Raw genomic sequence first — 18,643 nt, forward strand, 5'->3', positions numbered from 1 at the left:
CACAAGGTGATTACCCAGAGCGCGCCGGAAAACAATTTGGCCAGGCAAATGAAAACGGCGCGCGAGTTAGAAATAATTTTTTTTTCAGCGAACAAAGCGTGCGCCGAAACAAATGAAATGAATGGCCATTTAGAAAGAAAAATAATAACGAAACGAGCGCAGAAGAAATCGTGCGCCGCAGATTTCGCAGCTTCGCCGAAAGGAGGAGGAAGAGAAGTAGAGTGATGATTTTTGCAGGCGAAACGTGGGAAAATTATCATGCTCATTTTTAACTATGCTAATGAACAGATAGTGAATAAAAAAGGCCAGCAACTTAAAATAAAAAACTAGTTTGTTTTCTTCAAATTATCTTTTTTTTTATTCATGACAACCAGTATATGAGCGCTGCCTTACAATAAGTCGAGTGCTGCTGTTTGAGGATAGATAAGATAATGAATGGGCTCCTCTAGTCTACTCCACAATAACTTTATCTTTTTTAATGTGAATTTTATTTTGGAACATTGGACCTATATATTTGCTATTAGTCATCACAGAATACATATTTGAGATAAGTGGTATAATTTGCAATGATTATTATGTGCAAAAAATTTAAAAAGTTCTTGAGAATTGTAAGCAAAGAATAATCATGAGTCAATTGAGGTTCTTTTCAAGTTCAGACGATTTTTCTTGTATATAATAAAATAACTAAAAAAGTCAACGATGTCTCACACTTATTTAAAAAAAGCTTTTCAAAAAATGATGTTTTACTTTTGGAATAAATGTCAATTCGAATCCATACTTATCTGATTGAATCGTTTCGGGTCTGCCCAGAATAATTAATCACGTTAATGGCGCGCGCAACCAAAATATAAATTGTTCTTCTTCTGCACGGTCCACTTTTTTTAAACGCCGCTGGGCTCGTTCGATGTGTGGAATATCAATCTTTGCCGCTTAATCTGCTGGTTGGAGCGCGGCGCGCTTGTTAAAATAAAAATAAATACGTCAGCATTGCTTTAGCGACGGCGCTGCTCTCGATGGAAAAAAGATCTGCATTTATCACTTGGACAGATAAATTAAAACCTTGAACACCGCGACCACATGCCTGACATTTGACCACTTAGAAACTGTAAATTCACATTTTTCCTAGAGTAGAATTTTTAGAATAAATCAAATTTTTTTGCGGACAAGAAATTCAGAATTGAAATCAAGGTACTTTTTGCTTTTCTATTTCATAGGGATCAATTAATTAATGATAAACTCATGTTTCTTTACATGCCACTAATGAAAATAAATATTTTTTTTTTTTAAATAAATTTGAAGCAATGAAAATCATTTAACATTTATTTTATTTTAAATTCAAAATTATTATCTTTAAATAAATTTTTTCTTGAAGTTAAATATTAAAAAAATAACGGCTGAGCTGGATTTAAATCTGGGCCATATTATTGGCAGTATGAAATTTGACGGCGAACGAGAAGCTCTTGCGCTTTTTCACATCTGTTTTCAAAAAGTTTCTCGCAGTCTGCCGCTCGTCTCTGGCTCAAGGGAGGATTTCGGTGTGCAGAGAAGACAAGTTAGGGGCGACGACACTACAAATTAGGATCCTCGCATCCTTTACGAGTTCATAAAAAAGAAATAAAAGAGAAGCAGTGCCTGCCCGCTCTTGCCCCAGCAGAAATATGAAAGCAAGAAATGTTAATCCGACAGTGCTTTGCTCTGCTCACTCCGTCGGTTTTATTATTTCAGCCTGCGCGCACCAACGACGACTCGATTACGAAACGTCCTAACCAGCCTCCGACTGCTTTTTCATTCACGCTTCAAAGTATTATAAGTGAAGGAGGAGACGAAGAAAAAATTATTTGGATCGCTTCCCTTTCCGTCTGTCAAACCCCAACTGCTGGCAGAACTCTCGCCCAGCCGAATTTCAAGCCTTTTGATCTGAGCTGCAAAAGTTTTGTCAGCTGTGGTCGCACTCGAAGTAAGGAGCAGTTCATTCTGTCGCCCGTGAATGAAAATGGCTTGGGTTTTGTGAGAGTCCATTCTGGACCAGCTGGAGCAATAGAATGACTCATTTGAACACCCACAAATTGAGGGGGACCGCCGTGTGCGCACACGAAAGTAATAAAACGAGTCGCAAAATTGGCTCTCTAATGGTCAATAAAATCTTTGAAATTTATTGGTAGAACAATAAAAGCTCATGCTCAAGGTTTAGTTATGCGTTTAATTTGGAAAAAATTTGATTTTTTCACAGGGGTTTGAGCACAATATAACCTTGAAGAATACAAAGTTCTTAAAAGAAAACTGTCAATTTTACTCTTATTGTAAGTAAGACACTGAAAAATTTAGTCATTTTTTAAGAATTTTTTAATTTTTAATTGCTTAAGTGCAAGAATGTACATTTGATTTTGAAACTGCTATTGTTAATTTAAGAGACTTAAAATTGACTAAGCTGTTGTAGATGTAAAGTATATAAAGTATGAAATTAACAGGCTAGACTAATTAATTACACTATCCCCCAGGTAAAGTTTTTTTTAGGAAAAAAATATTTATGGTGCATTATTTTTGTCGTTATAAATAGTTAAATTTAGTAAGGTTACTTCAATTTGTTGATTGATTTTTTTTTTTAAATTTCCCCCTAAAATTTTTGCAAAAATTATTAAAATGAAAATATCTAATGAATTTCAACTTTTAACAACTTCCATATTTTAAAAATTCATTACTTTTAATTTTTCTTGTATAATGTTTTATATTTTTATAACGAAATTCGAAGAAAAGTAGTCAAGGGTCCAATAAATTTTCCAAGAACTGATGCTTAAGCCAAATCCACTTCTGCACGAAGGTCTCCTCTATAGCTCGTCTTTGTTAAATGTTCCATAGAAAAACTTTTGATTATTTTGTCCGGCGTGCGTCCCCTGCTGCATCATGGTTGATATTCAATTTGCAGCGCGCGTATTATTTATTTAGGGGCGGTCTAGAATATGTCAATCGTCGTGAATGACAAGGAAAACACTCTTGGAAAAATCCCCCGGCAGGCCCACTTCACTCTCCCACAATGAAACTCGTACGGCGACCAATGAATGATAAATATGCGGCCGGCAGCGAACTTTATATCCGCGCATTCATTACCGAAATCTGCCACCGAGAGCGGTTTTTGCTTTTATATATCTGCGACCCATTATCAAAGCGGCGGCGGCTAATTGGTATGTTTCCTGACTGGCAAAAACTCGCTGAAAAGGCCGCTTTGAAACAACTCCTCTCCGAGTTTGTAAATTAACCATTGTCGCGCCCGAGGTCCACACAAAAAGACTTTGGCAGAATCAAGCCTTATTTTATATATAAAATAATAAATAACCGCCTCTGCGTCGCCGGACGATAAAATTCTTGAATAGGAAATGCGCGCGGTTGCTTTTTTAATAAATGACCCCGGCTCGGGTGCCTTTGTTAAAATGCTTCGAATGCCTCGGCGTGCACCTATATAGGCGCACATACTATTACACAGCTGGATTATGTTTTGGACGGTTAATTGGTCACTTGGTCTCCGCTCTGCGGCTTGGCCATCAACAACTGCTGACGAACAGGGAATGCCACTCCTGCGCTTCCACATAATTATGTGTAAGGGTATCAAAATAGTCATCGAAATGCTTCTGAAGCACAGGATATACACGAAGAAAAAGCAAAAAAAAAAAAAAACAAATAACAGATGTGTTTATTTTAAGCCATATATTATTTAATTTTAATTGGTGATCAGTATAAAAATTTATTTTTTTAAGAAGGCGCGCGGATTTAAATAATTGTTAAATTTATTTAATATATATTAAATATGTGCCAATTACTTATTTTATAGCCTATTCTAATTTAAAAAAATTAATTATTTATATTGAATCAGATTAAAAATGCCTCAGCAAAGTGCCACAAAGATAAGAAACTTGAAGAAACTTTGCACTCTTTTAATTGAATGTAATTGGGTTATATTTGTTAACAAAGTCATTCAATTAAATTAAAGCAATATGATAATTCTATAAAAATTAATGTTTCAATTTTCATGGGTGCTCATTAAAATTGGCATTTTATATATGTGAACCTGCTTCTTCATTCTTGAGCTAGCGAGTCTGTAAAATCACATTAAACCGAATTTCTATTGTGTGCGTATCGGAATAGTGCAGTAAAACTTTACGATTCCCAGAGTGTACAGCAGTGTATTATGTGCGTCTTCTTTTTTTATTTTTATGAGGTCGGAGTTGATTTTTATCTCTATTATATGCAGGGACCGCTCGCTCTTCATTCTCTCTCTGCGCTTTTCCTCTCTGCAGATGTACTAAAAAGTGAAAGAGACTGAGGAAAAGGGTTTTGTGCGCACACCAGCGTTTATATTTTTAATTATTTTTCCTTCCACATCGTTCTCATATAAGACATTAAGAAATTTTAATTATCTTTCCTGCCCCTCTTATCCTGAACATGATTTATAAAAATTCATTCTTATTATTATTTCCACGCTGCTGCTGCTGCGGTGTTTTATTTTTTTTCCAGGCGCTTATTTTTAATTTATTTTCTAATCATTACAGCTCGTTTCCCGCTCGCGCAGGCTATTAATTTATGTTAATCAAATCAGCGGATGGAATTGCTCGCATCCAAAAAGGGGCGGTCCTCGCCAGGGAGCAGGAATTCTCGCAGAAACGGCAGGTAGCTTCTGACGAAAGGTTGGATGGAGGGTGGATAAGGGGGCGGTTGGGCCTGACTAAAAGGTAAATTAAAAGAGGCAAAAGAGCGAAATGGAATATGATAAAGTCAAGGTGGCTTTTGCGCCTGCTGAGAGAAAATTAGTTTTCCCTCCTCTTTTTGTAATAATATTTCGTCGTCTGCAGAGTTTTCCTTCGAAAAGCCTCAGGATTTTGGAACAAAAGTTGTTGATCCCAGCAGATCGGGAAGGAGATTACAGCTTATACCACCGCGAGGAATGATGCAGGCATTTTAATATCCGTCGTCTTATAAACAAATAAATATGCATGCCGGGGATTTTGGAGAACGAGTCTCGGTTTGATACGTCGCTTAATTTAAAGTCGCTGTCCCCGTAAATTGGGTTTGAGCAGCTGGAGTTTTTGGGAAATTCTTATGTTTTCCTCTAGACTTCATGGTAAATGACCGTGGGCGAGCTTTACGTTTTAATTAATTTTGAATGGGACTTAGAGCTGTGAAATAAATGAGACATCAAATTTGATGTAAATAAGCAATAAACTAACGACCGCCAAGGAAAGGTATTATTAATTAAAACGAAAACGAACATTAATTTCGCCTCTTAAATCAGCTTCTTTCAAAGATCGCATTAATTAAACTTTTTGAAAGCAACTTCTGACACGTTGAAAATCTGAAAAATGTCCATACATAGTAAAAAATCATTTATGTCACTTTGAAGTGGCATTCAAGCCATTAACGCAGCCATCTGCCTGACTGAGCGCTATTTAATTTAAAATTGGCCTCGCAGGTATTTCACATAAATTTTGGAGACTCCTCCTATTGCTGTTAATATGACGTAACGCTGCTGCTTTTCACTGGGCTCCGGCCGAAAATTAAACTCTTCATCTCTCTCGTCGGCAGCGCGGCGTTTGCCTCTAAAGATGAAACTTTTAATTTGCGCCAACCCTGTAATTATTATCGACACGGGCTATAATCTCACCGTCCATAAATTCCATGCTTCTGTTGGAAATTTGATAATAAAATTTTCGGTTTGCTTGATGAATTGAATTTTTTCCTTCGTACAATATAATAGATCAAAAGGCTTATGAATTCTTCTCTCTGTGCTTGCAGGTCACCCGCAGGGTTACATGGACTTGGAGGACCTGGGCCCAGCTCCCAGGTTCATTTCCAGAGGTCAAACATACCGGGCTGTGCTCGGCGACACGCTGGTCCTGCCGTGCGAAATCCAGAACGTTGGTGAGTACAAATTTCCATTTTTCCTCTTCACCTCTCTCAAAAAAGAAAATTCCACCCGGGCCGCGTCATGCATTATTCATGTCGGACAATGAGCAGACAATCCAATCAGCCGCAATTTCATTCAGAGAAAAAAGAAAGACTCTTGAGACTTCGTTGCGATACATTTAATTATATCGAGCCCTCTTGGTCTCTCTTTTTTCGCGTCGTCTTTCATTTCAAATACATATACCTTTTAAAAAGAAAGGAGCTCGGTTTGGCGAATGATTTGCGCGTGTGTACCTGCTGGAACGAAATGAGAGGAAGAAAAGCATCCCCCTGTGACGTTTTGACTCAAAAGACAACGGCGGGAGAGCGAAATTGACTTATCTCTGTGCCCTCTCTCTAAATGCATTTTACTCCTGTGAAACCTGACTTTCGTGCCGGACCCTATTTTTTTGTATGTTGTGGAAAAAAGACGCGCCACTGCGTGCTATATTAAAAGGTCCTGTTCCAAAATTGTGCGAAACGAACAGGGAGCAGCGAAGAGAGACTTTAAATTGCTTTTTACAAGATTTTTCATAAAAGTTTCCAGGAAGAAGAACTTCAATCTTTGAAGGATTTAATTAAAGCTGGGGGAAAAAATTTAAAATATTAAATTTGTAAGAAAAAAGTGATCCCGCAAGTTATTCTCTTCCAAATTACATTATTCTGGCTGACAAAAAAACCGCAATGAGAAAAATGAACAATGTCAATTTTCAGCAAGTTGGAAAAGAAGAGGTTATCCCAAAAGTCATTTTCCGTGATGTTCTCTTCTTCTCCTTTTATTCCTTATGCTCTCTATTTGTACTCAAGCGTTGGTGGCCTCCCTCCGAGTGAGCCGGGCAGCTGTCATCTCTGCGGCGTGCAATTTTTTTCCGTCCGCCAAAGAACACATCCGAGTAATCAACCATATTGGAACTTTTTCATCTGTCCAAACAGACGGAAAATTAATTTGGGCCGTCTGTAAATCCATCGGCCGGCTGTTTTTCCGTGGCCAAAGACGCTCATGATCGACGAGCGGCCGTAAATTACAATGCGACGCGGCCTCGCGCATTTTTGTCGTCGTCCTCTCGGAGAAATGTTTTGGGCTTGGTGCACACGCAGCAGATCTGCGGTCAGGGAGGAATGTCGTGAGTGATGCTTCCTGCAGGCTTACTCGGTGTGCTCATCCCGTATGATAAATTTCGCAGCCGCAGGATAAGCAGCGGCATTAAGGGGTTGAGGTGAGGGGTTCGGAAAATAGGGGCCTCGGCGTGCTCTGCAGAGAGCAGCTTCTGGCTGAATTTGTCGCACGTCGTTAATTATCCCTGACGCGGTGAATGGGATCGCTCGGGGTGAATAATTGTCCTGGTGATTAGCCCATTACGCGCCGACTCGTACAAACATACGCATGACCCGGCTTAATTGATGTATTTCAGATGAATTACACAAATTTGCAATCTAACTCGCAGATCGTTAGCTGCATCTGAATCATTCAGATCCCTCCCTTTTGAGTATCTCAAATAGCGGTAATTTTATTATTGATTTTCAAATTTGGAACCTATGACTATGAACTTTTCCTTTTATTATGAGAAAATAAAAAAAACCATAAAATTTTAAGAAGACAAACCACTGAAAAAAAGCGCCTAAACTTGAATAAATATAAAGAAGAAATAATGCTTTAAAGTAGCAAATAAAGTTTAAAATAATTTTTTGCAAAATTTATTTATTTATTCAACCTTATGGTTTAAACAATAATAATAAAGCGTCTATTCACAATGTTATTTAATTTTGCAAAAAAATTAAATAAAATTAATTATTTTAAAATCAGTCTCCAATGCCATTTAGTAAAAAAAAATATGTCTTCAGTGAATTATGTTACAGGAACAAGAAGAATTTCCGTAAACTGTTTGTGTCCTTACAATTTAATTTCTAGGTAATGAATAACAGATTGGCCATGCAAAATTGCTTACTTTGTATTTAAAGAAATGAACCATTTAAAAAGCTGTTATTTAAATAAGACGCCCCTTGAAAATTTTGAAGTCCGATTATTCAAGTTTAATTAAAACCAGTTCTCCTCTAAAATTATTTTGCATTCATTTCAAGGGGATAAAATTCAAGGCAGTTATGACGTGATATGTTTCTAAACTTTTTGAGTGAAAGTTATTGCTCTGAAAGTTCTTAATTGATATATTTATTATGTGAATTTGGATATTTGCTATAGAGAAAATAGGATAATATCCAACCGTTAGCCTCAATTTGAATTCTAACGCTAAAAGTCGCATTTGCGAAACTGGTCCCCATCTGCCTAAAGTGCCTAATTTATAAGCAGTCCTCGCTAAAGTGAGTCACACGCTCCAAATATAAATAGCCACGGTCCTACTCGCTCGCATACATAAGACTGCTTGCGAATTTCTTGCAAAGTTTTCCTTGTTGTGATGAAGCCACGCCTCTTGCTCTGCTTATGTAAATCTAAGACTTGACTTGGACTGTTTATAAAAAGTGCGTCGATGGGCATTTTTTCTCCGTGTATAAAATAAAGTGTGGGATCTTTCTACGCACAGTTCCGATTCATCAGTCGCACTTGTTCCTTCGCAGCTCTGCTTATCACATTTGCATCCAGCACTTCAAATCTGGAAACCAGGTTAGAGGCAGCAATTAAATTTTTTAATCTTTCGCTTTACTGATACTTAAGAAAATTATCACACATGCATTGTTTAAGTTTGTTAGTTTTGACTTTTACGATTATTTAATATTAAATTTTTTAATAGTTTTTCACTTGAAGAAATATTTATCTTATATAAAATAATGAAAAATCCTTGCTAAGGGCAATTTAATATTATATTCAAGCCTAGGAAATTTTTATTACTTTTTGATCATTTCATTTCATGATAACCAGCCATGGACGGAAAAGGCAAGCCAAAATGCCAAGCCACTGGGAACCCACACAAGGGAGCCACTCCCTACCCTACTGGTCAATCAGGCAACAATGGTCAGGGTGGCAATGGTGGCCAGCCTAGGGGCAATCCAGGAGCTGCAGGTGGAAGAGCTGATCCTTCCAACGCATATGCTAAAAAGCATGCTTTTTAGATGGTCCCATAACAGGCCATCGCCCTGGAATAAACTAAATATTCCGACGCATTGATAAAAAAAGTTCTGATTTTTTAATTTATTTAAAACAAACCTCTAAGAATAGAAAATTAGAAAAAAAAGAAGATTGGACTATACTCAAAACAGGCTACAAGCGCTACAAGCTATAGTGTATCACAAAAGATTGCAATGATAGTTTTCTATTATCAATTATTTCAAAGCTGAATTAATGCTAGAGAAAGTTTTTAAATATCAAGCGAAATCAATCAAGCGCAAATGAGGCAATAGACGCAGTGCAATAATATCCAAAGGAAAATATGCCTGTAAAATTTATAACTTTAAAGACTTGAATTTCTAGTTGAAATTTTAGTTGCGAGGCATCTTAATTGAATTTTTACTGGAAGAAAAATTAGATGTTTTCAAACATTATGGGAAGTTCACGCTCTATTCAACTTTATTGTAATCTACTTGAAGTATTAATTTTAAAGTCGAGACTGGTCTACGAGTTGACTGTGGAAAATCTCTGAGTGAGTCACTGATTTAAGAAATTTGAAATACCTGAGTGGCCAAGTAAAATTAATTTTAAATCAATTTTTTATCTCGAAATTTTATCCTTCATTCGCTTCTTTCTATGAAACTCCCACAATAAAAATAAGCACATCATCAACACCTCCTTGTAAGAGCGCGCCTGCAACGTTTTTTCAACGGATAAATCTCGCGTCGTTGTCATTGTGGACGCCAAATAATTATTGATTTATAATAATTATGATGATACTAAAGTTTTTTAACTAAAAAGTAAAAACACATTTAAAAAATCCAAGCTAGAAGAGGCCGGTGAAGACACTCTCCATTAAATTTAATATTTGTTAAAAAAAGAAAAACAAACATACAATATTAAATCACAATTTTGAATTAGAAAAAAGTGGAATGAAAATAGAAATTGTCGTATTTAAGACAATTGCTTTAAATTTGGTTCAAAGGTGCTCGTTTGATTTATAAATATAGGCAATCTTTTGTATTCTGAACCGATAAATAAATGATATACACATTTTGTAAAATTTTCTATTCTAGTAATTTCATAAAGGATTTGATAACAAATTTAATTACATTTTTTAATGTATCTGATGTATGTAAATCGTAAATCATTTATTAAAAAAGAAAAAAAATATCACTTTCAATAAAATTACTATCAATTTGATAGATTAAAAAAATGTTCATAAACCACATTCAATCTAAAATCATAACATATTTTTATTTGTGTAAGATAAAAATGAGAAAATAATCAAATTCAAGGATCTTTAAATAGTTAGATTTTTTCTTACACTGAAAAGCTATTAAAATAAGAACTTACGCGAGGGAATCTTATCATTTCACCTAAACTATCACTACTATTGAGATTCAAATGACAATTCAAAAGCTTATCTACTCTGAAGCACTAGCTATATAAACGTATTCCATAGACAATATTGATGAATGATTAGGCCTACGATACATATAAAAATTTAGACCAAAATAAGTTAAGACTAAACTCACTGATTAATAACACCGAGTGTACACTATCTTCCTCTCTTTTTTTTATCATCAATTTTCAAGTCCTCAACAAAAAGATTTTTTTTTTTTTTTTTTGTTAAAGTTATCTCATTTAACTTATTTTTTCAAAATAATTGCAAGTTTGCACATAAGCTATAACTCGATTGAGGGTTTTAGATTTGAAATTTTGATATTGAATTTTTTTGGAAGGGGCGCTCAAAATCTGTATGACTTAGGTAAAGAACCCACTTGTCGGTTAAGCCGTCTTAGACGCAATCTTCGATTTAAGCAGATGAACGCATCATTCGGGTATCAGTTTGTTCTTAGTGCTTAAGTGCATGGTTATTACTCTGGCTACTCTTCAAATAGAATCTGCTAATTATTGATCGATTTCTGTGAGTTATTACTTTTTATTCTATTTTGGCTTTGGCTGACGCGTTTCCCCTTCATTTAGCATTCCGTGAAATTTCTTCAATTTCGCAAAGATGTTTGCAAATGGACAAGGCAATGGTGGTTCTAGACCGTGGGGGCAAGCAAGTTCCAGCAGTGGATCTAGTAGTGGCCAAGGCAGTTCCTCTTCTTCTGGTTCGTCTTCCTCAAGTGGGCCAAAAAAATAATTAATTGGAAAGTAAAATTCAAACAAAGAATACTCTTTATGAAAGCGATATTAGTGTTCATCACTACACTTAAATTTTGACTTTTGAAATCTTTAAAATTTAATAAATTATTATAAAATTGTGTTGAACTTATAAGGTTATTTTATGGACTTTTGAATATCGTAAAAATATAAAATTCATGCTATTGAATTTTTATATGAGCTAGCAATGCAATTCAAACTGAACATTTTGTGCGCCAGTATGTACTATGTAAGATCAAAGATTAATATATTAAAAATATTTTTCAATGACATAATATACCATTGTTTTTTTTTTTAACCATATTTAAAATTTTGTAGGATAAAATTGTCCCAACTAAAATTTTAGATCCTACCTCAGGGCTATACCACTGTGGCTGGTTGGAACACGTCTAAAACACCCTTATTTGAAATAAGAGAACATGAGTAGGAGGATGTTATGCAACCCAGCACCGCACACATGCAAAACATCTCACATTGGACGAAACTGCGTGTAGCGCGGTGTAATATAACTGGCAAAAATTTACTGGTAACGAGCAGGTTACACACCACCGTGCGTGCTCCATGTGTTCCCATTAAAAGCAACTTTTTTGCAACCGTAAAGCAAGGCGCAGACATATAATTAGTTTTGCTCTGGAGGTAACAACAATTTTTTAGTGAATAAAACGAGCTCATGACAGACAAACTGGTTGTTAATGTGCTAAAAAAAATTGCCAACACAACATAGTAGCAGCAGAATTAATTATTTGTTCTACGTTTTTTCTACTTCGCAATCTGTTTAGGAGGAAATCTAATATATAAAAAAAATTTGATTTTTCCTTTCTTCGCAGTTGGAATTATTTTTAATTTACTTTTTACCATTTAAGAATTGTTGAGCTCAGAAAGGAAAAAGTAGGAAAATGTGAAAAAGGAACCCAATGAAAAGCATTGAAAGGATCCGATTTTTCCACATAAATTTGGCCCAGGCGAATTCGGTCCAACATTTTTCACGTGCACTTTTTGTCCACCCATTGAGACGTCAAGCGTGCGACATTTTTCACTCCCTGCGCGCGTGTCAGCCAACGGACGGCGCACCCTTTTCAAATCAGCCGAGGCCGAGGGGCAATCATTTCGAGTGTGTGTGTCCAACCTGATGAGTTGACCCAACCTCTTGACCCGGTCAGCTCTAGCCCGTGCACAAAGAAAGGAAAAAATGGAACTTGCGACGCTTGAGGTGCTGAAATTCCGCATAGACTTATTTGCAAGGATTGAGAAAAACGTGAAAGAGGTTAAAAATAGAAGAAGGAAAAAGAAAAAAGAAAATTTAAATTGAGCAAAACTGTTTACTTGGTCATTTTAGTCATAGATTGTTTTGTCTATAGAGTCATTTTTATTTCTATTTCATTGATGGAATTATTGGGCGATCCTTTTTATGAACTTTTTGGCCTTCAAACAAAACAAAAAAAACATCGCGAGCAGGTCTGGTCTGTGTGTATAGTGGAGATGAGCTGGGCAAGATTATTGTCCCATAAAGACGTGCGTGTGTAGTTGTTTTTCCAACACGATGCGGTGACCCAGCCTCTTGGGTGGGTGTGGAAGCGCGAGTGAGTGTTTCTCTCTTTTCATGTGTGAGCTGCGTTCGGTTTTACTCACATTTTATTACTTGGTACCTGCATAGTCTCTTTCAAAGTTTTACGCGGCGGGAAACAGGTGGGAATAGATCAAATCGCTCGCAGCGCGCTGAGCAGAATAATGAAGACACAATTCCTTTCGAAACTGTTTTATTGATTTTCCATCACGAGAGAGAAAGAAAGACGAGTTCGGCGAGGAGTGTGTCTCGTGGGATAGCGAGACTTATTATTTTAGATTGAGCTCGACTTTTCTTTTACTTTTATTTTCAAAGCCAATTTATTCGCAATTGGAGAACTTTTGTTTTGTTATTTTTTTTTATTTGCTTTAGAGAAATAAGAATGTAATGGAAATTGGAGAAAAACGAGGTCAAGTAGTCAGAAAATAACAGGAAATTGATGTTTGAATAAACAATTTAGAAAATTTGTGAAATTGTTTTGCTAAAAGTAAATCAGGGCTGCCTAAAATAAACCATTTTTTCATTGATATATAGAAATTTCTTTATAAAAATTGCAATTTCTTGATAATTACACTTCACCAGCTATGATGTAATATAAGTTAGCAGTCGTTTGAAGCCATTTCGTGATTTTCAGTGATGTCACTTTGATTTTGCTTATTACACGAGTGCACCGCTCGCAGGCTGTGATATTGCAAAAGAGCTCATTAACCGCGGCAGAGGAAGCGTGGCTGCTGCTCCGCTATAATATTATCAGAGACGTACATATGCGGTGAGCTTATTAGGTTTCGCACGCAGTCACGGCGCGTAATTAAGTCTCAGCCTTAAACACCCTTTGAACTGCGAGTGATTCATTATTACGAGTGTGTGTTCGATAGCTTTTGCCTTTGCCGAGCGGAACTCGACGATGCACAGCACCGCCGGCAGCGAAACAAGATCTCTGCGAGCTTTATAGCCGGGTATATTGCGACATCCCCGAGGCGCGCGAATAAATTAACGGCGACAAAATCAATTCCAATTTGTCACTCGAAATCAGCAACAAGGCATAAACTCCGAAAATATACATCAACGCGTTCGAGAGCAATTCCTTTCCTCTTTTGACGTAACTTTAAATGGATTCCGTCTCAAAGAAGATGTGGCGGCTTTTGTCACTCGTAAATTAAATTTTATTCGTTTCTCATGTACAATGTCAAAATTTTTGGGATATGTTTTTCATGTATTCTTCAGCTGCGTGCACTCTCTTATTTTACGTCACTTTCCAATCTTGATGGGAATTCTTTTCCAATTTCCCTCTCCACCTCGCGCGCTCTTCTTGGTTCCCCACTTTGCAATAATCTTCTATCAGGCATATTGGTGCATAAATTCGCCCCGAGGCCAATATTGAACCGATAAATTTGCTCGGCGATCCGAATGCATAGTCAATAATCGCGAAGGGGAGAGAAGAGGTGCATCAAGTTATATGTTTTGCAGCTTTATCGTCCTGCAGTAGCAAATCAAACTCTCTCTCGATTCAAAAACGTTTTATTAGAAAATCGTCGTAAACTATCAGAATCAACAGAACTGTACGTGTACAAGAAACATGATTGTATTACGATTACGTACGCTTTAAAAAGTATGAGATTTTGAGGACAAATTAGGCCGTTACTTAAGCATATTTTTGCTTAAAGGAAATATAAATAGTTTATAAATATGATAATATATTTATTTTTTTAATTTTGAATTAGTAAAAATATTATTGATTTATTTTGAAATAAAAATCTAAAAGTAAAATTTTTCATTTTACACAGTTTGAAAAAAAAGCTTTTTTACCAGATAAGTATACTTAAAGGCAAAATTATTAAAAAAAATATATCAGAAGAGAATGTAAGTTAATTTAGCTAAATTTGATAAAAAAAAAAAATTTGATAAAATTTGATAAAAATTAGATAGCTCTTTTTTAATTTTTTATTTTCAAGCAATTAATAATTAATATATTTTTAAAGTATTATACAATCCATAAACTATAGATTTGTTCAAAAAAAAAAATCGTGCAAATATTTAATAGATCCCCCCCCCCCATCCATAAATTGTATTGAATCGATTTGAGATTTAAAAACTGATGAAATATTCATACCCCTGAGAAGGCAATCATCGTGCAAATCGTGCACTTTTCAACGTCTAAACCACCTGGAAAATTCCCTTCCCACGTCTCGTTTCTGTATTCACGAGTTGATCGCCGTTTCAGCAGCTCGGCGAGCAATTCACGCGAGAAATGGGCAACCGGAGAAAAAGTACATTTCGCTCATTTGCCTCGACATTTACGTGACTGGATGCAAACGAGCGTCATTTCCACCTGCATGCGCGTTCTGCATTTGTGTGCTGCAGAGTCTCGTTATCGCAATCACCAATCCCCTGCTAAATATGCAACCTCCCAAGCGTAAAATTTATACAAGAGAAAAGGTGCCTACGATCGCAATCATTAATAATATGCACTCTCCGTCTCATCTTTCGCTGCTCAAATTGCAACCCGATAAGACTATGCGGGAATTAAGCCCATCGGCAGTGCGATTCAATGAGCGGTGACGCAGCAGCTCCTCTCTCGCTCTCGGGATAATGATGCAATTTTTCAATCACTTTATCTGCCGCATTATCGATTCAGGGCCCGGCGCGCGCGGCCAATGTGTGTGCGCTGTCGAAAACAAAACCGGCTCTCTCGCTGCGTGAAAATACACACGCGGCGTGTTTGCTCTTTTCTTACCGTGAGCCTTTTTGCTCGCGCCGATTTAACGCCTCCATGAATTATGAATCGCACCGGATCGGCTTCACGAAAGGCCGCGTGCGAAGCTGCTGAAACAGATTTTATTACCATGCAAATCCCCTCTTGAATCGGTGTTTGCATAAAATTTTCTTGGTACGTTTTTATGCCACAGGCTTCTTAATGAATGCTCGTGATATTTGCCTTAGTCCTCTCTCATTGATTTTAAATTACGAAAAAAATTTTTCGACATCATTAAATTGCTTTAAAATTAACTAGTCAATCTAGTTCATTTGCTTATAAAATTTTAAGTAAAATCAATGTGATGAAACTTTTATTCAATTATTTTTATTACAAACAGTATTATTTATTTAATTTAGGTTCGCGATTGACTGGAATCATTGTTATTATGGTAATGCCCACTGGCAGACACTTTATTTATGCCAATGTTTTTTTATTATTAAATCAATCCTAAAATTAAAATAAAAAAACGCATCATCAAAGCTAGCATGATTCATTCAAAAACTCCAATTCAAAATAATTATTATTATATATTAATGCAAAAGTTTTATAATTAATAAGAAAAAAGTAGATTGAAAATAAATTTTATTTAAATACTCTTTTTAACTGAATTATATGTTAATTATGTTATCATAAATTAATCTACTCAATGTTTGAAGTGCATAATTTTCATAAATTGGATCTAACAAATCTTATTTCTCTGCTCTAGCTATTTACTACATGGGAAGTAGATTATCTGAAATGTTTGTCGTTGTGTCAACAATATCCGCAGCCCGGGAGAAAAATACACATAAAAGTATTAGGTACACGCAATTTGCCCGAACGGTTATTCCTCCAGAGAGACTGCTGCGCCCGAACGTAATATCATAATAGCCCTTTGCGCGCCTCCACTTTTTTTTCTCTCACTCTCGCCCTTTTGCTGATAACATTTCCACCCGCTCGCTGCTGCAAGGGAAAAAACTTGGCTTTAGGTGTCTGCATAATGCAAAGTGGGGCGGCTCTTGCATGGACGTGTGGTAACGGCTCATTGATTCGTTGCCTGCAAAAACAGAGACAAGGCTAAATCAATACCCCGAGTGTTTGGATACTGAATTATGCAGGCTGGTCCGAGCATTATCGCAGTATGTATGGCAGTGCAGTGCGGCAATAAAATCATAACTAATTCATTTGCGCCGCCGAACGAAACGAGTGGGTGATTAAATTTTAGTTACTTGCATGTTTGTATGTATTTTGTTTGGCCGTGCATGCAACGTTAATTGAAAAATGTGGACGCTGATTAATTAACGGACACGGACGCACGAAACCTGGGAATTGAAATTTCGTTTATGTTCGGTTTAAGCACGCTAATGACACTTTGCACGTTATTGCAGTTTTGAAAATGGAATCAGACTGTGAGAATTTAAATTGTGTGTATTAATAATTTACACTGTTAAGAGTTCATATTTAACTAATGACAAGTCCAATTTATTAACTGTTTGGAGGGTTTGGAGTTTAAATTTCAACTAAAATCGAGCAAGTAATTTGGTTCATTTTATTCCAGTTCTTTTAAGAATTAAATTTTTTCAAGTAACACGTTGTCTGTCAGGAGTTATGCAACCCGCTCAGCGTGCACGTTCAGTTGGAAGCCACCCTGTCTCAACCCTTAAGTCGTTTCGGAAACAATTAAAACGCAAAAGAATCTCGCCACTGCAGACGTTTCCATTCTATTTCCTCCGCAAACAAAGTTTGCTGAAATTAAATTTTCCATGAAAGGAAACGGGAAGCGAATTACCAAAGTTTTTGCTCGTATATAAAAAAGGAAATTATCCGTCCGAATGCGGCGCACGGCATTTCTTGGCGCAGAGTCCTTTCCTTCCCTGACTTACAACTTCCTGCTTTCGCGGGCCGGCGAGTTTCACTTGAGCACTCGACGAGGCAACTTTTATTCAATTTTATTCAAAATTGACCCCAAACGCCGGCCGGACGTGGGCACAAGGGTGGGAAAAGAAGTGGTGGCCGAGCAACTCTTGTCGAGTAGCGGTGCAGGGACCGAGTGAGTGAGTTCTTTCCATCTCGTTGCCCGCACACTCGACAGAGAGAAAGAGAGGTGCTCACTCGATAAGCCGCCCGCGCTTTGACAAATGGACACGAAAAATCGGCCATTTTTATCTGCTGTGTAATCAAATAACCCTGAGTGTATCCGATTTATCCTGGTGGAAACGAGTGCGTAATTTGGGCGCACGCACGTCAATCAGCCCTCCCACAATCCGGGAGCGATAGAAAAAATTACTCAGCCGCACATGAAAATTCGCTTATTAAACAAAATTCAATTCCGGTTCGGCTGGCTGGAAAAGCGGACCCAGAGAGAAGGCTTTTGAGTTTGTCTCTGGTCCGCTTTTGATATCCTTTGGTCGGTGACCTATAAAGAACTTGGTTTAGTTGAGTGGGTCAAAAGACTTCATCAAAGAAGTTGCACAAAACAAGTCACTTGGATATCAACAGGCCTTGATGTGCTGCGAGGTCAATCAGAGAAAAAGTATAAAAAAATATATATAAATGAAAACCAAATATTTTTTACACTAATTGTAAAATACATTTTTTTTATTATTAAATTAAATATTTATTTACTCAGTCATATTCCAAACAAAAGAAATAATAAAAAGAATCAATTTTTTATTTGCCGTTTTTTCATTGGGAGGATTCTTGTGTCTTACTTCTTTTTCCATTTGAAGGCACTCTCAATCGTGTTTTTTTTCCTTCGCACCAAACCATCTCATCCGAGGAGTATCGGATGGGAGTATTTTACGCTCTAGAGTTGAAGGCGGGAGAGAACTTATTTTGCCACTCGCTCGCTCTCAACTTTTTGATTGATGAGATCTCTTCTTTATGGAAAAGTTTGATTAGAACTTAACAGCGCCGTCTACCTAGAGCTGCTTTTTGACGGAGCTCGTGCATAAAAATAGCAAGTTTTTTGATGGAACAAAATCCAACTATCTCTCCTCTTTGCGCCAGCTAAGTACACAATATGTTCCCGTGGAAGACAGTGGCAAGATTAGCTTGATAGAAGAGCAGCCGGAAAAAGAGTGAAGCAACTCGTCTCGTTTGGCAGCCGAAGAGAAATAGTTTTTTGGGAGAATTTCTCTTTTTAAGGTACCAATAATTTCGTCTATCTTGTTTATCAATACCT

The 18,643-nt window shown here is 36.7% G+C and overlaps 1 protein-coding gene across 2 annotated transcripts in view; it reads left to right on the forward strand.

The window, feature by feature from the left end:
• LOC132201041 (protein amalgam) overlaps positions 1–18,643 on the forward strand; it is a 119,266-nt gene that overhangs the window by 61,719 nt on the left and 38,904 nt on the right. For both annotated transcript variants that reach the window (XM_059626907.1, XM_059626906.1), the window contains one exon: positions 5,782–5,907. In XM_059626907.1, the coding sequence (XP_059482890.1) occupies positions 5,799–5,907 (109 nt within the window). In that variant the 5' untranslated portion in view covers positions 5,782–5,798. The remainder of the gene's footprint in view (positions 1–5,781; positions 5,908–18,643) is intronic.

Source organism: Neocloeon triangulifer, unplaced genomic scaffold, assembly GCF_031216515.1.
Source record: "Neocloeon triangulifer isolate White Clay Creek 2 clone unplaced genomic scaffold, ASM3121651v1 ptg000014l, whole genome shotgun sequence".
In the NCBI taxonomy this organism is placed as follows: domain Eukaryota; kingdom Metazoa; phylum Arthropoda; class Insecta; order Ephemeroptera; family Baetidae; genus Neocloeon; species Neocloeon triangulifer.